Consider the following 23,192-nt stretch of genomic DNA (forward strand, 5'->3'; position numbering starts at 1 on the left):
TTTTTTATAGTCAAATCTCAGGTTATACATCCAGGAAAAGAATACGAAGCTGCACCTTGAACACTGGGAAAAAAGCAGACTGAAGAACTATTGACTCTGAAAAGGCATCAAGGTCATAACAGACAAGGAGTTGAACACGAGAACCCAAGTTAACACTGTGACAAAATGTGACGTGCATCTTGGAAGCACAATCAATAGTGTACAAAGAAAGAAGAGGCTATTTTACCTGTATACAGATCACTAAAAAAAAAACGTAACAGGGGTTTATCTCCTTCTTAAAAAAGTAGATTACAAATTTGTAAGGGGACTAAAGAAGACAGGCATAACACAAGATCTTAGGACAGCAATCCATACATTTCATCAAAAAACAGTGAGTGGTTTCTTTTTAGTCCTAAATGCATTCCCAGAAAGAAAATACAAGATACTACTGACCTCTTTGCAGAATCATCCCCTTTCCTTTTCCTGTAAGTGTAAGCTGAAGTCAAATTCTCATCACAAGACAGACATGCACTTTCAACAGACAGATTGCTAGCTATTGAAATATACTATCAAATGAAGACATTGCTTATATTTTTTGCCTTTTTCAAGAGTCAATGCCTTTCTCTAGCATGAAAATGTAACCTTCACAGGAGGTCAGACTAGGTGAAGGGTGTTACACTCTCTTACCTTAACTGCTAAAATAAAGCAGGAAGAAAGGGTCACTTCACTGGATGTCTAGTCTCAGCTGATAAAGGGCTTTTATGTAGTCTCTACCTTAATATTGAGCAATGCAAAATTTTAGACAACTGATAATCAATCCCCTCAGCACACTTTCTAGAACACCATCTTCCTCAGTATGCTAGCAACCCAATGACGTATAACAGGTTTCTTCTCAGCCAGATTTCCAGAAATCATCCTGCTAGAGCCATTAGGTATGTCTGATACAGAATCAAAAGCCTGAGACAAGCAATAGCTAACAAATATTAGGCCTCTGTAACCTATATACTAGAAAGTCTTCAAAACTTTCCCCACCAAAAAAGCCTTAAAACTTCCTGCCATAAATTGCCAGAAAAAGTCTATATTCGTCATTCTTCATGACAATGAGGGACAACACAATACAATTTTACAGTAGCACAGTTTATCATTGGAACTTATGAATTACAAACCAGTTTCTATATTCACTATTTTTTCCCTAGCTCCTTTTAAAGTAATAGTAGCAATACTGCAAAGATAGTTTTGGATATCTTGTTCTAAGTCACAAAGACTTGCTTGTATCATTTCCTCTGTTACTAAAAATCTTTAAGAAATTATTCCCTTTCATGTCACTGTGGCCCATTGGTACCTACATGCAAAGAAAGAATACGGCACGTGAAAGCTTTCATCAGGACAAACAAACCTCAGCTTGATATGAAAAATAATTTCAATGTTTATCTATCAAAATACATCATTATTTGAAATCTATCACCTGCTACTGACATCATTAAGCAGCTATTAAATTGCTAATCTTGTTGCTGCTTCTCCTTTCAATGTTTAAGGACACTATTAATCAACCTACTGTAAATCCTGAAAATAAAGCAGTCCACTTCTAGAAGCTGCTCTCTGTGTTTACAGACTTTTCTTCCTACAGAGCCTCAACCAAGTCATCATGGAGCGTACCACTTACAGAAATAACTTGGTTAATAATTTTCTGAAGATATCTGCAGCAAAACCATACCAGAGACAGATAATTCAGCATGCACGCTCGGGAAAAAAAAAAAGGAGAAAGGATCCTAAGGTTTATGATTACTATTCTGTCAACTACAGGTTATGGTGGAAATTAAGCACTGTCATGCTCTTCAGCTTTAGACAATGAGATATATATTTAGAATAACTATACGTATTCTAAATGACCACATACCAAGGGCTAAGGCAGCATGAGTAGTTGTGAAATTCATCATGTCACCAAAGTTGCTACAGTTCTGTAATTCTAAGTTTTCCAACCAAAGGCTTAAAAAACAGATACTGCTTACCACCTACATTCTGTGGCTGCATTTTTAGAAGATTATTTCACTTAGAGCTCTTCCTATGAGAAGAAGGTGCCAGTCTGGGCTTTCACTGAAATAATAATATTATTTTAAAAGTTTGCTTTGAAAAAAAGCATATCATCCAACCTGTTACTCCCCAGAAACTTAAAAGTGAAGAGAGAATACATAAACAATTTCTTGTGCCAAACAGTGAATAATGAAGCTTTTAGTAAGACACATGCACACATTCTGGAAAAATGAAAAGCTTTCAAAAGTGTCTTTTTTAAAAAGATGCTTTGTCTTCCCTTTTAAGAGCCATAACTTAAATAATAAATGCCTGCACAGTTGTTAAATGCCAACCCTTTTCTCTCACTTTTCAATGTATGTACACATGGGCCTTCATTAAACATATTCTGCTTAAAAAAGATGCTCTTCACTTCATACTAACTTGAAAGAACAGAGTTAATGATCTAAAGAATTTTCAAACTAGAGTAAATGACTATGGCCTATTATTTATCATAATGGGCATGTGAGTAGTTCTCTAGTATGTGTTTACAGCTACATACATACAAACGTGTTTGCAGGATTGGACCACGGAGAGAACATGTTAACTGGTGAAACCAGATGTAGTAACAACACAGACAGGTTCTAACACTGAGGGAGCCACAGCATGAATCTCCACAGCATTCAGAACCCTTTGACCCTGCCACCATGCAAAATAAATGGGAGAAATTAGAGCAGCAGTGAAAGGTTTTTATGAACTGCATCTCATACTTTTTCAATACAAATTATTAGCACTGCATATATTTGCGATCCTAAAACCAGCAAGAGCCTTTTGGCACCATTTCAGCCTTTTGTCCTCAGCAGTCTGATTTCCCGGGTTCAAATGTGTTACAGGTTCAATCTTGCAAAATCTACCATAGATTAGAAATGTGTCTTTTTTCAATAAAAGTCAGTGCTGTCGGACAAGGTATAAGACTTAAAAATACAATATATTCAAATAAAAACATTTTGCGTATTAGGAAAAAAGCTGGAATCATATACACAAATTAATAGTACTTAGGGCTTTCCATTAATGAAACAAATTATTTTTCACACAAGAAACATTAATAGCTCTCAAGTCCCAAGGCAATTATACAATGAGTCATTTTTAGACAGAATATGTTACACAATATTGGAATTGAACAATGATAGTCTCTCAAGCAAATCAGTATTTAGATACATATTGTATGTATTTTTATGCTTTCCTGGACAGCCTAGTGAACCATTAGGAAGTTTTGACACTAAGAGGTTCTACTGGATCAAATAACACAAGTATTCTGTTAAACTCATTATTAAATCCTTAAAGGTCCAATAGCAAACACAGCATTTAATTTTAACACTTGATCCCCACTGGATCAAGCCAATTACTAAAAAGAACTTTAACTAGTTATCTGCCTATGATCTGTTATCTGCCTGCTCCTTTCCAAAAGGAGTTTCTGTAGCACCATTAGATGAGGCTCAGCATTGAGAAAGGAACAGACCACCTGAAGCACGAAGCTTATAGTCCTGTGGCAGGGCAGACCATGGAAGAGTCCTTGACTACCAAAACCACATACCGTTCCCACTCTTCTCTCTAACTGACATTTAATTACTTGCCAAGCAGCTTTAAATTTATTTTTACTCTCTTTTTTAAAAATTCCACACACCCTCCCATGGAGAAGACTTGTGAGTAAATTTGAAATTACAGTGCTAAGTTAAGAATACTCTTACAGACATCACATCAATTTATCATTCTAGTATACGTAAAGAAATAATATGGTAACTAGTTTGTGGAAAACAAAGGATGTTTACAGCACTTCAACAAATGAACTAGCTTTCACATGATCAACAGAACAAGAAAATGTGAAATCGGTGTTGATATATGATTGCAAAAATAAAATCCTACACATACAAGGAATATAAACATACTTTGACTGATCAGAGAGCAGTTGCTTAGGACAGACAGAATTAAATAATCAACGTGCACTCATTCACTGAAGTCATCAATTTCACAAGCAGTAAGCATTGCGTGCATCTGTTCAGTCTAAATGTAAAACAGCCACATGGCTGTAAACTTTAGCCAAGAAAAGAAGTTACTATGACTCTCTCCCCTCTTGCTATTTCCTAATCTTGTTTCTCATCAGCTTGTCTGAAGTTATTTGAGTTTCCACATGCAAGAGTTACACCACCACTTATTCCTTAAAGGCTTCAGAAGGCAGGGAAGGAGGTAGAGACACAGAAGGAGAAAGAAGCATTCTTCAGAGGCAAGTTCTTAAACAGAACCAGTAAGTACTGGCCACAGTCATGGCTTAAGCACTATTTAATCCTTGTTACCCCCATAAATCCCACTTCCTTACCAGGGTGGGGCAAGAGAGACTTAACTGATAAGATGTTATTTATCTCTCAAAGAACACTATCATACTGCAGACAGATCTGCCACAGTCACCCTTGATCAAAGGAAAGCAAAACAGTATTTCCCTCTATTCACTTCTTTGCTTTTTCACTGCAGCTGTTTTATGAAACTATAGAAAATTTGACTTAAGCACAAAAAAATCTAAAGGAAGAGCAAGCTTTAAGAAGTATACAGCAAAAACTAGTTACAGTTTAAATGAATATGAATGGCAGTTTGAACATTTTACACCCATAAACGTGAACCGAAGAATTCAGAGAGAAGTGATGAAGTAAAAAGAAGAAAAATGCTCACAAGGTACAAAGTAAATTTGTGGAACGCTACTTCCTATAAACACAATAAAGTCTTGATCATCATCCCTAGTTTGTACATGTGTTTGGATTAGTATATATACACTTGCTTGGAAAATAATGCAGAAACATCATTCAGGGTCACCTCAGAGGAACTTAAATATTGTTGTAAATACTTCTAGAACACAGTAATAGCAGCCATGATCTCCCTAACTGTTGGCCTGAGGAACACCCATATATAATTAGCTACATCCTGGCATGCAGCTTTCAAGTCATTGACTAGAATTATGCTATAGTTCCCTTGTACTTGTGTCAATACAAGGAGACAACAGATTACTGAAAGATAAATCCTTTTATTTAGAGTAATCAAATTTTAATCTACTTGTCCAACCAAACTAGACTGTGCTAATAAACATGTACATCAATCATCACATCAAAAGGAATCTGTAGCAAGAAGGAAGAGATGCCATCCTTGTATATGTGGCACTGCAAAAACATCACCACTCCCACCTATTAGTGCAGGTTTACTATGTACAAACCTACTGGGGAGGAGGCAGCTTGCACATACATTTCACAGCCTTGGTCAACTCATCATGTCTGGAAACAGCTCTATCCTGAGCTATCCTCTGGGATACCAGTCGAGTGAACTCCCAGGTCCATATCTTGTATTATTTGTAATAGTAAAATGTGAGCAGAATTAGTAAAACCACATAAGACAACTTCACTTCAAAACACAGTGATAACCTCCGCAGATTATTCTGGATTTCACATATTTTATTGCAAGCGCGTGACACGTACCCATTTTGGCCAGAACTTGAAGGTTTATGCTTGCCTTCTTTTTAACATTTAAATGCACATACAGGTCAATCTATTGGAATACTCAGGAGTAGGCACCTTCCACAAATATACTGCATGAAAGGATGCAGCAGATACAATCATCTTACTTTAGTCTCTGTTTTGCTTAAAGTGCTGATGAACCCTGATTTCCCATGGTTGGGTCTCTTCACGAGGATATCAGTATCCCTTCCTTCCTCTGAATCTTGCCCTGGTATCCAACTGAAAAATTGAAGTCAATATGTTAAAACCATACATTTTGCAAAAGGAATGTTTTAGAGTGCTTGTGCTACTTTGGCACTTTTTAACGTCAGCAGAAAGCAGACAACAAAGCAGAAGTCACCGTAAAAAAAATTAGTGATGTAGCCAACAAGTCATAGCGTTCTTCCAGCGAAGCAGATGTTGTATTATCTTAAATCTCACACAAGATTAAAATTATGGGATAAGCATCCTGTGCATTCTGAAATAAACAGTGTAACAACACAAATGGCAGAACAGCATAGCAGGATGGCAAAGAACACATGAAAACAAGGTAGTGTAAATCTACGTAGATCCATTTTTCCAAACTTAATTGACAAGTTGAAGGAGGAAAATACAGACTGGGTTGAAGTGGGAGTCACTGCAAATGTCAGTGAGGACAGCGATAACTTAAATACAAGTGTCGGGGGGGGGGCGGAAAAATAAATCAGTAAAAACTGAAATAATACTCAGCTTGTAAAATTTGCAAGTTTCTTCTTGGCAGCTACAAAAAAGCATTTAATGGAAGGAAAAAAATGGCAGTAAAGCTAAAATAACAGCTACTGTGCAGGACTTACTGAAACCAAATTGCAAGTTCTTTGCCAATGCAGCAGAAAAATCATACCTTGATCTTGGAAGAATTCTTCTGAATTTAGTATAGCCAGTCTTGAAGATGGCAGTTACAGATTGCAATTCAGCCATCTTCAGATATTAGATCAAGGACCTATCTTTTACCTCCCTTAACTAACCCTCTTTCAGGAGTCAGAACTGCAGCAAAATTTGTAAAGAGCTAAACTGCAAAATGGTACAGCTTGTCCAATAATCAAGCAGCTTCCCCTTTAAAGCTTGTTCTTACTTTAACATCTAAAGTGTACTAAAGTTTACTCCTCTGATGAGAGATTATATTTCCTTACAAAGAAAACAGCATCTAGGAAAAATCCCTAATGATTTTAGCACATTGTAAATTATATTTGCATTTAGCATCTAACTTCTTTTTAAATACTCTTTAAGCCTCACTGTTATACCAAGTAGGAAATCTGGCAGAGCACACTTATTGAAATATACCAAGTTAACAGGACAAGAAAAATGCCATTCTTCAGCCTTAGAAATTGGAGCAGTTAAATACAATCATGTAAGAACCCAGCCTATTCCTGCATGAAACATAGTTTTATGAGGCTCCCTTAACAATCTACAGATACAGGCCCATCGTCTGGAGGTACCTGTATTGCTACTTCAGCGTCAGATAGATGTTTTAAGCATTAAATACACAGCACTTTTTCCTGTCCACAGAAATAATCATTTGTCACTAAGGATTAATACAGTTCATATAGGAGAAGTACAAAAAGCTGCTATGACTTAAGCAAAAATACAGAAGGGAAGAAAAATTTTAGGCATGGTTTCAGCTGCATATTTTTCATTATGTATCATATCTACTAAAAATGAAAACGAGCCCTGTCCTACTCACGGTCAGAAAGTTTTAATACCATCTTGGCCACAGCTTAACCGTTTCTAAGTGTTGTAGAAACACAAGCAAGATGTTTCTAGACAAGGTGCTCCTACCAAAATCAAGGAAACTTTATCTAATTACATTTTTACAACTGGCTTCTTGCTTCCATACTTGATAGCTCACTATATAGAAAAAACAATGCTCTTTATCATGAATTCAAGCCCTTCAAGAAAATTAATGGACATAAAAGCCTTCTTCAACAGTGGAAATCTCTTTCAGCAGGGCATTCTTTTCACTTAAATGTTCTTTGTTCATAGACAAAAATTAGCTTGTCAAACCTTACCTTACAACTACCTGATCTACTAATATTGTTTAAAGCAAAGCTTTACTGAAAAAAAAGTAAAAATACCCACCTCATTTATGTGCCACATGCTAAGCCTATTTCAATTTAAATACGCTTTACCACCTTGTTCACACTCTATGACTTTTTCTTGATGAGAACAATGTGCAACATCCATATTTTAAATGGAATTCAAAGGCAAGATCTCTTCTCCTTAACGACACCAGTTTTACTGAATTGATGTGATTAAATGGTTTTCTTCAGAAAGCAGGGAAAAGGACAGAAAACAACCAGGCTGCTAGCAGAAAAAAAACACACTTACCATTGATCTTTTGCATGCAAAAAATGTCATTTGCAAACTCCTACAGTGTCCTTCCCTCAAACATTGTTTAGGGCTTTTGTTTTCCTGTCAGGCAAAAAATAAAGCATTGAAAACTTAATAGATTTCCGCAGCTTACCAAAGAGACAGCAAAATACTTCAGACAAGGTTTACTCGGGATTTTGCAACGGTAGGGTGACTTGCGCTTTCTTCTGAAGTTCTCATTTCTTAACCTGCTTCAAACGCTAATTAAGAGGCTCGAAAGAGACGAAGCGACAGCTCCTCCCTCCCATGGGCCCCTTCGCGCCCGCCGGCCCTGGCAGCAGCCTGCCCCCACCAGAAGACGCCCCCGCCCTGGGAAGGACGACGGCGGGGCCGCCCCAGACAGCGGCTCCCCGTGCACCTGACACGCCGGGCTCTTCCTGCGGGGTTTAACCCGGGGGAGGCGAACGCAGCTCAGCAGTGACCGGGGGTTGCGAGTCTCTCTCCCGGGAGGGCGGCGGCGCTCACCCGCAGGACGCAGGAGCTCTCCAGCAGGCACTGCCGCAGGTCCTCCCTCACACCCCCGCACGTCCGCCCATCCTCCTCCTTATCCTCGTAGTACTTAGGCATGGCGGCGAGGCCAGCGCTACGCCTTGCTGCGGCCTATCTAGGCACCGCTACCAACGGCCGCCGCCATCTTGGCGCCCAGAGCCCTGCGGCCGCTTCCGGTGCGGGGAGGGAAGGGGCGGGGCGGTTCCGGGAAGGAAGCTGGAGCGCCTGCGCCGCGGACGTTGCCGGAAGGCTGCGGGCGGGGGTCGCGCTGTGCCGCGGGCCGGGGCAGCAGGTGGGGCCACGTCCCCTTCCCGCGCGGTGAGGGACGAGGTGGCGCGAACCCGGCCGTTGGGGGTGTTCGGCGCGCCCCGCCCCGGCGCTGAGGTGCGGGTCCCGTTGGGAGGGCGGCGGCTGTTTGTGGGGCGGGAGGCGGGCAGGCCTGTCGGGCGGGTGCTGGGCTGGCGTGGGCCGGTGAGCCCTCCCCTGACCTGGGCTGTGCGCTCCGACCTTACGCGAAGCCCGTCGGCCGTTAACGTCTTGAGTCCCTTTTTGCGGTTTTGCAAGGGGGCGCCGTGCCGGGAGGGAGAGACTCAGCCCCGCGGGACTGAGGAGATGTGGGGCCACAGGCACAGGGCTGTCCCTTCCAGGGCTGCCTGCGCCTAGTTTCCTACTTGCCGCCTCCCCAGTAGTCAGCAAAGTGGCTGCCGGGCCACGGCAGGCTCGCCGGTCAGTCTCGTCGTTTGTGCTTGCCTGTGCGTCGGTTTTGTGACTTCGCGCCTTGCAGGCCGCATCTGTATGGCGGATTTTATTTGTAGTCCCCGTTATGTCTAAAACCAAATGCATCTTTTTGGAATCCCCCTTCTAGCAAAATGCTGCCAACCACTTCGGTTAATTCTCGGAGCAACGGTGCGCTGAGCCCCAGAGATGCTGCGAGGCATACGGCTGGGGCGAAACGCTACAAGTACCTGCGGCGGCTCTTCCACTTCCGACAGATGGACTTCGAGTTTGCTCTTTGGCAGATGCTTTACCTGTTTACTTCACCACAGAGGGTTTATAGGAACTTTCACTACAGAAAACAGACAAAGGACCAGTGGGCGAGAGATGATCCCGCTTTCTTGGTGCTTCTCAGCATCTGGCTCTGTGGTGAGTGCAGAGGAATAAATGGCATGAAAGAGAGGGGAGAGAAGTTTAGGGGTGAACATTAGTGTCCCTTCTAATTGCACACAAAAAAAGGACCAATCCATATGGATTATCCTTTAATCAAAGTACTAGAATAGAAAAAAATGGGCTAACCTTTTTGGAAGTTAAGGTGGGAATTGGCAAACAGAGGAGGTGTAACTAATACTATGTAGCGTTGAATTAATCTCTCCACTGCAACTCATTTTCTGCTGCATTTCAAATTATGTAGCTCCCTGTAAACCAGCAGGCGGTTGGGTTATAAAACAAAACCCCATGCCACACAGCAGTGCTCTAATTAAAAAATACGTAACGTTTGGTTTATCTGAATGTTACAGATAAAATACTGTTTTTACAATAGAGGCCCTAGTGAGATTCTGTGTATTGCAGAATGAAGCTATAAACAAAATGTCTCATGTGATTTTTAGACAGAACTGCAAATGCAGTATTATTCTAGTCATCTTCTATTGTATAGCATGTTGCTGTATCAAAACTGTTAACTCTGAAATAAAAGTGTGTATCACCACACACATGGTTTGGGTTAACAAGGAGCTTTTATAAAACAAAGAATATTCTATTGTAGCATTGTGTGAATTTTCAAAACATGGTTTGGGTGCAGCAATAAAATTTGCTGTTAGATCATTAAGCCCAAGTACAGATGGGTGTTCTCCAATCTGTGAAAGGGATTAGATGATGAATTGCATTATACCTAGTATTTGGTAGAAAAAAATGAGCTGTTGGACTGAAAAGGGAGAAAAATAAGGAAACTGGAGATTTCGTAACAGTATAGTCATAAAAACATATCAGTTTTAAGATCGCGTGCTTTCTTTTCCACAGCTAACTTTAATAATCTGCTTTTAGTATCTACTATAGGATTTGGATTTGTGCTGGACATGGGATTTTTTGAAACAATAAAGCTGCTACTTTGGGTTGTATTCATCGACTGCGTAGGCGTTGGCCTCCTGATTGCAACTCTAATGTGGTAAGTAGTGATGTGTGAAACACAATTCAGTATCGCTGTTGGGACACGGGCAGTCCTCTGCTGTTTGCAAGACACTTGGTTCTCTGTTTGGGGCAAAATTATAATGTATGTCTTGACTTTAGGTTTTGTGCTGTTGTGGTAACCGATTCAAAATGTTGCTCTAAAAAAGAACACATCTTTTTCTTTACGATTTCCTGCAAAAGATGAATGTTCAGCAAGTCTCTGTTATGATGAACATTTTAGCTTGTTTTCTTTCTTCTTGAGCTGGTTAATCTTATGCCATAATGCCTAATTAAAAAAAAAAAAGTGGTGATCAAAAAAAATTCTTCAGTCCTTATTTTGGTTGAACAGCTTAAGTAAGCCTGAGGGATGAGTATGTTTAAGTACGGCAATATGCAATTGGCCTGTGCTTTTTGCTGAAGACTTTAGCTATTTCCACTGCAAGCAATGTCTGTTCTATTTCATGCATGTTGGCTTTGTTGCTTTAGTGGTAGTCGCTGCCAGTCTTATCCTGTAATGGCCAGAGACTTACAGAAAGGGAGAGGCACTGGCCAGTCTGCTCATAACGCAGGCCTCAGCACATTATAGACGTGTCCTGCACCAGCAAGGGAACTGTGAAACAACAGGAAGTCGCTGTTTTCTGCGCTGTGGCAAGGTGAGGGCATAAAAGGAAGACTTTTTACTTTACCAAGAACTTGAGGAGGCAAAGGCAGTTGTGAGAGTTCTTAGTGGTGGAGCTGACCTCTTAACTGATGCCGACTGGGAAAAGGGATAGGTTCCTTTCCAACAGTGACCTTGGGAAGTCCTGCTTGTAACTGCAGAATTCAGGATGAGGCACATAGAAGAACTGTAGCTGACAGATGAAAGTTCCACCAGACCTACTCTCCTGTCTGGGACAGCAACCCATAAACTGCTTGGGGGAAGAGCATCTAGCAGTGGAAAGCCCCCGCATCCTCCAGCAGTTTGTGACTTGGGATGCAGTCTCCTGAATGCGAAAGACTTCAGGATCTGCTGGTTTTCCTGTGTCCTTCAGTCTTTCCTGCAGGCCTAAATAGCAAACTGGAGCCAGGTGACTGCTTCAAGTCTGTTCTTCCAGTGCAGGCTCACCTTTTTTTCAAAAGCCTCCCCCATTTCTAATGAGTGTAAACCCCTTCTTGCCTTGCCTCACCTTGCACCCAGGCTCTGCCTCTTTCTGACCTCATACAAAGAATATGTCAGAGAAAGCTACCATGAAAGCTCCGGTCTCTTAACTTCTTATTTCTGAGTATGTATTGACTTCTTGTTCTGCTTCTAAATAGGGTAAATTTTCTGATGTCAGCAGAACTTCAGCTGAGGAAGACCAAGTCTGGAGGCTTGTTCTGTAGCCTGTAACACCAGGTGGCATGCGTTCTGTTAGCTCTTCTTTTCAATAAGAGGAAGGGGCTTGTATCTGAGAGTGCTAGCCTGCCCTCTTGCTGTCCTTGAAGTGCCATTTCTGTAGAGATGAAGTGGTTTCTGTGCAAGGTGTTACTGATAATGTACAAGCACTTTTCTGAAGTCATCACCGCATGTGTACAAAAAAAGGACTGATCTATTTTAAAAAAAAAAGTTCAGGTGTATTACTAGCAGTGTATTTCAGCTGCCTATTGACCGCAGGGAATGTAATTACAGTGTTAACAAAAACCTTTTAATGATAGTCTGGTCTGCATAATTCTTGCCTGTTTTCCTCCTGGCTAGCAGGAGCTTTGTCAGAGTAGAGAGTTAGGATTATGTATGGCTCACTACCTCAAACCAATGTTTTGTCAGTCAGCTTTATAGTTTCCCATTCTCAAATATCTTTTCCTGCAGGTTCATTTCTAACAAGTACCTGGTGAAGCAGCAGAACAGAGACTATGATGTGGAGTGGGGATATGCCTTTGATGTTCATTTGAATGCCTTCTATCCACTTCTAGTCATTTTGCATTTTATCCAGCTGTTTTTCATTAACTGTAAGTAGAGTATTTTGTGCTCTCTGCTTCAAAGTCATGCTCTGTCACAACAGCTGACAGCAGTTGTCTCTTCCAGATGTCATCATATCTGATTCAGTCATTGGGTATTTTGTTGGGAATACATTATGGCTGATTGCAATTGGCTACTACATCTATGTGACATTCCTAGGATACAGTGGTAAGTAATGATAGCTTCTGTTTGACTGTTCTGTTAATTTGATCTTAGTCTATTAATTTGTGAAGCAGAGGCTCACCTGGCTGTTGAAAGTAATTCTTTTTTTGTGGCAAAAGTAGTTTGATAGCAATTTACCAATCCATGTTTCCAGCTGGGGGGACATCTTAAAGAATTCATACTCTTCACCATACCCACTTCCTGTCTTCTCTTAGACTAGTAGCACCACAACTTGTTTTTCTTCTTCCTCTATAAATCCACTTCAAAATGTTTGCATTGGATAGAAATTCTGTAGTGAGTTTTAAGACTATAGTTTTAGGTAAAACTGGGGCATTTAGGTTTCCTGGGGCATTACCTACACCAGTTAACTCGAGCACTCTTTAACCTGGGATCCCAGGCTGAGTAGGGCAGAGGTGGCATGCCTGCCCTTCTAAGGTGGCTGGCAGAGTAGTACTGCTATTTCTTGCTGCCTTTCCTCAAGGCCCTTCTATATGAAGCACCTTTTTTGAAAGAGCACTCCTTCATACTTGCCTTGCTCTTGCTTCTGTTTCAGCATTGCCCTTTTTGAAGAACACAGCTATTCTTTTGTATCCGTTTGCACTTCTCATCATGCTCTATTTGATCTCATTAGCCTGTGGATGGAACTTCACCAAGATGCTTTGTTCCTTTTATAAATACAGAGTGAAATAAAACCAGGACTTGATATATCTAATGGGGTTTTTTTTTTGTTTTATCTTAGCTGTCTTGACAGTAATGAAAAAGTTAAGAACATTTTGTAAATGGTTGTAAATTTCTCTTTATTGTAGATAATTGTAAAAAAGTTTGAAGTGTCCTTTTTTATTAAAATATTTACAACAGTTAATGTGAGCAATTTTGTTCAAATATGTTCGCAGTACATTCCTAAAAACAAGTTACTTGTACGTCTCTAGCTTAAACTTAACTGCAACAAGTCTATTTAGCATAACTCTTACTGCAGAGATTTTGCAGTTACTGGCATAAGCTCTACATTATGAGGGTTTTAAGTGACACCAAAAAGCAGTTTTATTTAAGAACAATATGGGAATGCCTTGCCTTGGGACTGTGTGGAAGTAGGGATCCTAGTAGTGTTGCAGTGGTAAAGCAACAACTGTCTCTAGTTACAGAACTGTCCCCTCCTTCCGTGAAAGAGCTGGAGAACAGGGTTCTTTTAATGACTGTTACAACTCTACATGGACAACTCTGGCAGGCAGAAGAAACGGTGATGAAAGGCACGATTAACATGACCCATATCAGGTTTCCAAATAGAGCAGCAAGTTTTTAAACCTCAGCTTTAGACGTCCAGTAGGTATTACTACAGCTGCCATTATGTGTGGCAGGCCAGTGAGGATGGAAGGGAAGCACAAGTTCAGGCTCATGGCAATGCCTACAGCTGTGAAGTCCACAAGGCAGGAGTAGAAGCTGTCACAAACAATACCTGCTGGAAAATGAAGATGACCGCTTTCCAAAGCGGAGTGTGCTGTATGAAATATGAGCACTAGGATTCATAAGAATTGAACAACAAAAAGAGTAAACTGGTTACAGTAAGACTTAGTATTTCAATACTAGAATTTGATCTCTAAGGAAAAACTGTATTTATTTTAAAATACCAAATATGCTGGCAGTGCATCTTACAGTACTGTGTGTTTCAGCCACTGTTAAGGCTTGACGAGAACCACATTCTCCTCTCAGCAGACACTGAGCAACCTTCCCCTTCTGACAAGGAAAGCACTGAACCACCAACCCATGGAAGGCGAAGGATGCCAGTCAGGCCCTCCTCCCACCCTAGCTAACAGCACAAGCTCTGGTCCTGCAGGCAGCTGCAGCCTGACTGTACAACCTTTCCCTACCAGGAATCATAGCACCAGTGATCACCCAGTTCAGTTCAACAGTAAAAATACTCCATCTTTAGTGCCCTGTGGTGCAATATGATAGAAATCAATGAAGATCTCAGAAGTTTGTCCCCTTGATAAGGAAGCTTCATCTTTTTCAAAATTAAGCTACTTTAAGTTCTAGCTACTCACAGCAGAGAGCAGCAAAACCCTTAAAAGACCACCAAGGCCAGAAAAGCAACATCCTCAAAAGACACACTCATCAGGTTGGGGCGGGGGTGGTGGTGGTGGAGTATTTTTATGTCAGCAATCAATGCTAGCCTGAAAACACCAGCTGTTTAACAGCCTTTCAGCATTATGCTGGTGATTGCAAAGATGATTTAAAAACAGGGTTTTTTTCCCCTTTCTAGTACAGTTACTTGCTTTAGCTTTTTCAGTATACATCCTTCCCAGTCAGAACAAATACAGAACCTAGGGTTAATTTATTTCAGGGGAGCAAGTTTTGAATAGATTTAAGTATTTTATTTTTTCTTACCCCTCCCCACACAAAACTAAAATAATATTTTCCACTTTGGAAGCAAACTACAAATTACTACAATACTTCATTTGGAGCAAATATTTCCAACAACAACAGATTACTGAAATGGTAATACACATGGAAAAAAAATGAAGGAAAAATGTTACACAGTTGTGCACTTTTGCCAAAGACTAATCACACTCCAGCCCATTAAAGCAGTTGTGTATCACATGGGCAAAGTATAAATTGCTTTGCTCTAAACTGACTCAAGGTATTTAAAAATGGCTTTTGAAAAAGCCAGACAAGCAGTGATATGACAGAAGAGCTCAGTCTCCTATTGGTCCAGGTTTATCTGTTTGAATATTTCTAAACCATCTTTCATCAGTTAAGAGAAAACAAATGTATCTATAGGAGTATTTTCTATCAATGCAAATACATGGTTGAGACTCCTGCTAAAGCATAAAGCCTTATACAGTGATTTAGAAACGTTCTTTAATTAAAAAATAAATAAAAAGTGCTAATTTGGATCACATCCTGCTCACATTATTTACAAAGTTTTCAGTAGGACTACCCGCTGAATGAGCCAAGCAAGATTCTACGGACAGTCTTCTATTTCCTTGGTCCAGAGCAATCCCGATAAGCTCAGAAAAGCCAGTGCTCACATCAGACCGCCTGTTTGGCATCCAGTATAAGAAGTTAAGAATAATTTGCCGAGATAATGAAGATTTCTGATAATGTCTTTGGTGTCACAGAAGTTTTCTTTCCTGAAGCTTTAACAAGCATCAGAAGGAGCTAATAGGATCATAGGATAACACAGTTTATTTTGAAACACTTTCCATTAATTGATTACTATAAGATTCAGTGGCCTAGAGCAGATTTTTAAGGCCACAACAAAAATAAATAAACGTAGGAAAAAACTCCCAACAAATCGAATAATAGGTTTAAGATGCTGAGGAACTCTTGTGGTGATACTCTAACCTATGATTGAGACATGTAAGAGACCCCAGCCCCCTGGAGCATACCCAGCCATAAACAGTGCCCTGTTTAGTGACGTTGAGCCAGCCAGCCAAAGCAGTCTTATTTCATGGTAATTCCAGGAAGGAGGCTTGCACCACTTTAGCCTGACTTGGGGACTGGAGTTGAAAGGTAGAAAGCCCAAAATAGCTGTCTGCAGAGATAATTAGATAGAAAATATTTTTTCTGCTTTTTCTGTTTCTCAGCAAAATTTCCAAGCAAACTTGCAGAACTACCTGATTACACCAGGTCTGAATTTACCTGAATCTACAAAACGTAATTTGTGTTAACGTGGCACATTTATTTAGAGAGCGTATAAGCTCGGGAACATTTAAAGTGTTAAAGCAGCCCATAGTATTTCCAACTCCTGCTAGTACAAATGTAATAAAAATGCAACAATCTTTAGAAAAACCCCCATATATTTTACCAAGCACAAGTTAATTTGTTGTCTTTGATAAATTTCCTCTCAACATTCCGGAAAACTAAATATACTGTTAACGCCAGAGTTCTGCAATCAATGTGGTAAGGGTTCTATATATTTAAATATATTGGCAATGATTCATCTTAACTACTGTGAAGCTTTGAGAAGGAACAGTGATGCTTTGAGAATAAGCACACAGCTTTCTTAATAAGTGCTATCAGTAAACTCTCGAACTCATGGAAAAAGATGAAAGTCACTGTCAGCAAAACTACTTATATTAAGAAACTGCAATATCTAACCTACTTCTGCAATCTAAATGGTAATAAATAGCTAGAGTTTAAATTACTTGCATCACTCATTCACAGGCACAGCTGAGAAGAAAACCTAAACACTTTGTTACATCTTCGCTAGCTAAGGTGTGATGAAGAACCACTGTATGGCAATAATTTGATGTCATGGCATTATACATATAACAAACTGGGCTGTGGCACCAGAGTAGGCTAGATTCACACAGGATTTTGAGCCTATTCACCCATGTTCCTAAATCCCAGAATAAACTCCATTTATGAGGCCACTGCTTAGCTTATGCCCACAGTCTCTATGGGCAAGAGGAGCTTTCCAAGTGACATTTTATTTACACCATCTGATGCAATCAGAACAAAGTAAACAAGGCCTGCCTGGTAGCTTTCTACTTTTCTCCACCTTATGCCAGTCAGTCTAAACGGAAGGTCTTATCTCTGTGTACAATTCTTGTCTTCTCTTTGTCCTCAGACAGCACAGCTAAAACAAAGTGACTATGGTCTGTAGAAGTAGTTAAGCTCTTAAATTTGAGTATCACTGAACTGTCAAAGCTACAACATAATTTTCCAACAAGGCAGAAGACAAGACAGGTTGACTCTATATCCCAGCGGCAATGGCTTTCAGCTTGCAGTGCTGGAGAGTCAGGTTTAGGGCTTCTGCTCCTTTTAAGTATGTCATGAAAAAGAGGCCAAACCTATTACTAGAACTTTCACACTGGAGATACTAATCCAAGATCCCCACTCTGTATCAGGGATCCTGCAACATTTTGCACATCTGTGCCCTGACCACAAAGACGCTGGGGATAACAGAGGGTTTTTTCCACAGGAAACACTGGGCCAGATTTCAAGATGTCAGTTCCAGGAGGCTGGTTCACAGCACAGCTGAGCATCTCCAAGCCAGGGTAGGTGCCTCCCTCCAGTGTCAATCAGGCACTTCCCATTAAAGAGCGGAATTTCTGCCTCTCGCCTTCCTGACCATTTCTGATCCGTAACTTATATCTTCCCATGTCTGTGTCCTTACACAGGAGCACCTAAGCAGAAGGACTCTTAAGGGCAGCGGCACCATTTAGTACTGCAACAATTCTGCTCTGTATTTAATCCAAACCACTTTCTGTTCCTGACCGAGTTTCTGATCACTGTTGTTTCCCTTGAAAAGGCAGGGTACTAGCTTGAGGCCAAATTCAGTTCCTATTAAAAGTTAGCACAAGTTACTACACTGATCAATTAAAGGAGTCAAACCAAAACCTTGTTCTTGTACAATGGAAGAAAATAAAAATAAGCCATAACTACTCACTGTAATGTATCTAAAATAAACACTGCAATAACAGAACTTTTTAAAAGGAGACCTCTGTAGATCAAATGTATCTAACTACTATTAATTCTTTTGATAAAAGGTAACCTCTGTCACTCCAAAGCAAGGCTGGAGAATGATTCTTTTTTCAGTACAGAAAATGAATTTGTCCAGGTTAGGAAATGTCTACAAAGACTTTTAGAAAGAACTGTTTGGAATCAAAAAAATTATTCTAAAATGCAATGGATTCAATCTAAAAATCACTGCAGATTTAGTACGTAATATGAAATAAGACATTTCAGCATGCTTTTTGTGTGGCTACAAACTGTACATAGTGGAATTTCATAGCCCCAAAGAATAGTGCTTTTCAGAGCTCTGTTAACGCCTCTGAACATCATTCAGATTCTGTGTACAAAACTACATAATTTAGAAACTTAATCTAGGTTTTTTCCAAACATGGCAGTATAGTTGAAATATGGTATTAATTTATGTTTGCATCTCCAAAGAAAAATGTAGAAAGATAACTTAAACTAGAGAATTCATAAAAAAAACTATATCAATTTAAAATTTTACTGCATAAAAATATGTACTTTTCAAATTATTTTAATAAATTAAATATCCCTAACATTTTTAATATATATCCCTGACAGTCTATAAAAGAGGGTTCTTGTTATAGAAAATAAATGGAACTCCGAAAGTACCCCCTTCATAAAACTTATTTAACAATAATTATATTTTTTTTCTTCTTCAAGGAATGTAACAATATGTACAACTTCTCTATATTACTATACTATCAAAACAGTACAGGTTAAGCGTAGCAGGGTTCTGGAACCAGAAGATGGTAAAGTCACATTAAAATGGAGGACAACTCGGGCCTCAGATAAACGTTATCAGTGTGGAGCATCAGTTTCTGCATGGATCAGATAAGAAGGGGTAAATACAATCTTCTCATCTACAGTAGATTTCACAAGAGGTAGAGTTCAAGTGAAAATGAAAGAAATTTGGAATAAGGTGCATGCTCAGTATTTTCAATTTGTGGCTTGCTAAGGATGTCAGCTTTTATAGGAAAAGTTTTCAAGGATTCTTTTTCCTCTAAAGCAGATTTCCATGATCAGTTTGTAATCTTTTTAATATGAATCTGAAATAGAGAATCAGAAAAAAAAGAAGTCATGTTTTAAGTTATTACGTTTCTCAGTAATAAGAGGTAACTGTTTGCAGCATTAGCCAAAATTTTGAGCTTCACCATACTGACAGAATGAAGGAACCTCACATTTGCCGGTTTTATTTTTAAAAGGCTACACCACCTCTCACCTCATTCAGAATTGCCCAGACTGCTGAATTTTGTATTACTGAAAGCCGGAATGATGAAATAGGATTTAGGTTGGGGTCAACTGTTCCTTCAGCTACACCATTTTCAAATTTCCCTGCAAAAGAAGCAAAAGTATATCCTCAATTAACTCCTATTCAACAAACCAAAGTACAAAATCTGTGTCCAGACAAACGTATCTGTAGTATCACAATCCACAGGTGAAACCTATTGCTGATGGTTGCAGGGTTGACTGGTGTCACTTCCAAAACAACAGCCAGCCAGCAATTTTTGGTATCAGATTCAGCTTTGCAGCAGCAAACAAGGTGGGGCATGTCATCAGAGCACACCGATCTGAACAGCATTACACGTTAAGAAGAAAAACTTTGCAACTGTCTAAGGGTATGAGCACCTCAAACTCTGGAAAGATTTTGGCACAGATTTTCATTTAACATTATGGAACTAAACATGGAGCCCCTGGCTTATGTGTTTTCAAGGAGGATTAAGAACAAGGGGTATCATTCATACTTAATGTATTCCTATTTCAAGGATCTTCAATTATATTAGGATGAATAAGAATCTTATTTAAAAGCCCAGTTAGACTTTACACTTAAAACATATACACAGCAACTGCAATTCATTAAGACAAAAAAACTTGCTTACATTCTAACAGAATGAAATGCCCAACCTATGTCCAGCAAGCTAAATACAATCCATGAGTAAAATTGCTCTTCCTTGACAATAGGTATCCTGGCACCTTCCCCAACAGCCACTTGGCTATGGCAATGCCAATCTCATCCCATGATGAGACAGCTGATTGTCTGTACGGTGAGTTCAAATCCAGGCCAAGCACAACAGCTTGCACAGTCACAGGAGAGAAGAGGTGGTCTTATACAACCTGGAAATGCCTCTACAATAATCCAGGTGATTGATCCTGGCAGAGAAGTTGGATGTAGCTGCACTACAGGTAAGAGTCACGCTAGATCTTTGTTTAGTACACTGCTCTCAGAAAAGAAATATTGGAAACAATGTTAAGTAAAACCTACAAGGCCACGTACCCAAAATTGAATGATCAAAACTCAGTTTTAGTTTTGTTTTGGTTTTAATGAAGATATCTTAACTGTTGCAATAGTAGCTACACGTTTCTACTGTGACATACCTATCCTGAAGTAACCATCCTCTAAGCGTTTGTCTTTGGTTTCTTTGCTTAATACAAGTTCTTCATTCTAGAACAAAGGATAAATGAGATCATTTGTTTTGACTTTGCCAGGGGAAGACAAATGTGTGTGCACTCCCGTTACATATTCAGCATCCGTCTTTTCTAAACAATTATGAACCAACCTAGAATAGTTATTTATAGCCTTAGACAAGCCAACATGTAAAAAAGAAAAAGCAGCAGTGCTCCAGAACTGAACAGTATTTGGCTTCAAAGTAGAAAAAAAGAAGTACTTTAAGTGCCCCACGTAACTCGCACGGTAACTGCCATGTGAACAGAATACATAGCAGATACTGGCATATACCATAGAAGAAAAGCAAAGGCAGGATCTTGCCGCCTTTTCCTATGGTTGAACCAGAGATTTCTCTCAGGACAAAAGAAACTTACAGCTTACTTTTTGACATAAGAATTTGGGTGAGATTAAAAGCCATCAGACCAGCAAGGGAAGCATTGCAATTGTCACTGCCTCACTAAAAAGGGATGGGTATCAATAAGCTTCTTTAATAAGCACAGAAAAATTCAATTATAGACCAGAGCTTCAAAAACATCTGGAAAATTACAACCAGAATCACACAATCCAATATTAAAAGACCCACTGTAAGAATTCCCTAGAATCAATTAAAAATGCTTGACAAAACAGGAGATTAAATCCATCAGCTTTTTTTGTTTTATTTTAATTCCTACTTTTAAGGGAGGCTGATGAAAAAGTGGTGGGGTTTTTTGGTTGGGGAGGCGGGGGGGGTGCAGGGGTTGGAGGGTGTTTTGGTTTGGTTTTGGTTTGTTGTTTGGTTTTTTGGGGGTTCTGTTTTTTGTGAGTGTGTTGCTGAGTCCCAGACTTCTTCTGAATTCTGCTTAGGGAGGATCAGGGTCAAAGTACCTGAATGGGCTTCCAGCTCCACTGAAGTCCATGGTGGAGAAATAGTTCCCTCAGGACAGTACCCATCATTCTGCAGCTGCTGTCCTTGTATTGGTGACATTTTCTGCTGACACCAGTGGCTTAGGAACAGGCCAGACACAGAATTTCCTGTTTACCTTTCCACAAATTGTGTCAATAGCAATAGAAGCTCAGTAGCATTACTTCCTTAAGGGATGCTCCAGTTTGAGGGACATTTCACAGCTAAGTGTAACCAAAAAAGAGATGGTTGATGCACATTTTTTTCTCATTATCTTGTGCATTCTTGTGGTATCTTGGGCCCAGATGAAGGGAGGGCTGCTGCTGTTTTTGTGGTTGGATATTTTTCCAAAGGTCTTGAGAAACAAAACCCATTAATCTTGTAACATGATATAATATTATAAGGTATAATATAATTATATTTATTTAATATATATTTATTATATGCTTTAATAAATGTATTAAAATATATTTATTTAATATTATATAATAAGGCACATATTTCAAGATACCTACACTAGGTGTATGGTGAAGATAGAAATACTTTGCTGTTTAAATACTAAATAAAATAAACTTGTCTGAAGTGGTATCTTAATACTCTCACAGGGTTTTGCGATATAAATGGTTAGCTATATCTAGATGAAGAAAAAGAACCCACACCATCTGGCTTCAAGCAAGAATATGCTTTAGATAGCCTAGTGCTCTCCTGAGATAAAACTCAGACTGGTTTATGGGGAAAAAAAAATCAGTAATCAGGAGAAAGCAACACATTCCATTTAAGAGTCCAGGTATTTCAATATCTAGTAAGGGTTGGATGCGTGTCAGTTCCTGAACCAAGACTTTTTTATTAAGTCAAAAAGCAGATTGACTTAGCTTTCCCATTTTCAAACATACAGCGAAGAGGGAGGATTGTTTATTTTTTTGTTTTAACTAGTAGCAGTGAATTGGAAGGAAATGAGCTTTTGTTCACCTCCAAATTACCAACAGCACTTGTAGCAGACTGCACTCTAAATGAACATCTGAATAGTTACAATAGTTTTCTGTGAATAGATCCAATTAAAAAAAGTATCAGAGCATCAAGATCCTACAGTTAAAAAAAGAAGCATTCACATCTCCCTCACCCTGTTAGAAAAGTCAATAAAATTAGGAGGGTTTGCTTTTATCCTGTAATGGAGATGACACAAATCAATAAATTCATACCTGAAAAGGTAAAACTTCCACAGTTGTGTTTAGAAGTATGTCTCCTGGATGTTCTGGATTGCCACTGTGAAACAAGTACCTATAAGTGAAAAGGGAAAAATAAAACAGTCTACATCATCAGTCAGAATTAGCTAAGTTATTATCTTACATGTTAGTAGTCACATTACAGATGTTACAATGATAAACATAACTTTTATACTGGACCTACATCAGATGGGAATAAGAAATAAGAGACTGTTTCACATGCTACCATAACAGAAAGGGCTAAAGTTTTACATTTTTTAAAGAGTGGTTGGACAATATTTTACTTAGAAAGCTAGTTTCCATAACTGGATCTTGACAGACTGCATCATATGAAGTGACCGACACTGCAGCCATTATCGCCTGGCAGGCGCTGCTTTCACCTCCAGAAGCAGGAGCCCTGCCTCCCCTCGGCTTCTCCCCACGCGCCACCCCCACCTTCTGCCACAGGATGAAC

At 39.5% G+C, this 23,192-nt stretch overlaps 3 protein-coding genes across 3 annotated transcripts in view; 1 reads left to right on the forward strand and 2 right to left on the reverse strand.

Moving 5' to 3' along the window:
• Positions 1–5,717: 5,717 nt before the first annotated feature.
• On the reverse strand, positions 5,718–8,492 carry COA5 (cytochrome c oxidase assembly factor 5; the record flags this gene model as incomplete). Its single annotated transcript, XM_082014481.1, has 3 exons — positions 5,718–5,759; positions 7,884–7,967; positions 8,391–8,492. The coding sequence occupies 3 exons, from the start codon at positions 8,490–8,492 to the stop codon at positions 5,718–5,720; spliced, it is 228 nt and encodes a 75-aa protein (XP_081870607.1).
• A 791-nt stretch (positions 8,493–9,283) lies between these two features.
• On the forward strand, positions 9,284–13,750 carry UNC50 (unc-50 inner nuclear membrane RNA binding protein; the record flags this gene model as incomplete). The annotated part of the gene is made up of 5 exons (XM_081996815.1): positions 9,284–9,557; positions 10,452–10,572; positions 12,400–12,539; positions 12,616–12,717; positions 13,265–13,750. The coding sequence occupies 5 exons, from the start codon at positions 9,284–9,286 to the stop codon at positions 13,399–13,401; spliced, it is 774 nt and encodes a 257-aa protein (XP_081852941.1). The 3' UTR covers positions 13,402–13,750.
• A 5,461-nt stretch (positions 13,751–19,211) lies between these two features.
• MGAT4A (alpha-1,3-mannosyl-glycoprotein 4-beta-N-acetylglucosaminyltransferase A) overlaps positions 19,212–23,192 on the reverse strand; it is a gene marked incomplete at its 3' end in the record, with an annotated part of 72,883 nt that continues 68,902 nt past the window's right edge. The window contains exons 12-15 of the mRNA XM_082011491.1: positions 22,715–22,793; positions 20,566–20,632; positions 19,412–19,524; positions 19,212–19,238 (exon numbers count right to left, since the gene is read on the reverse strand). Coding sequence (XP_081867617.1) covers positions 19,212–19,238; positions 19,412–19,524; positions 20,566–20,632; positions 22,715–22,793 — 286 coding nt within the window. The remainder of the gene's footprint in view (positions 19,239–19,411; positions 19,525–20,565; positions 20,633–22,714; positions 22,794–23,192) is intronic.

This window comes from Phaethon aethereus (genome assembly GCF_964289735.1).
Source record: "Phaethon aethereus genome assembly, chromosome: 1".
Taxonomy (NCBI): domain Eukaryota; kingdom Metazoa; phylum Chordata; class Aves; order Phaethontiformes; family Phaethontidae; genus Phaethon; species Phaethon aethereus.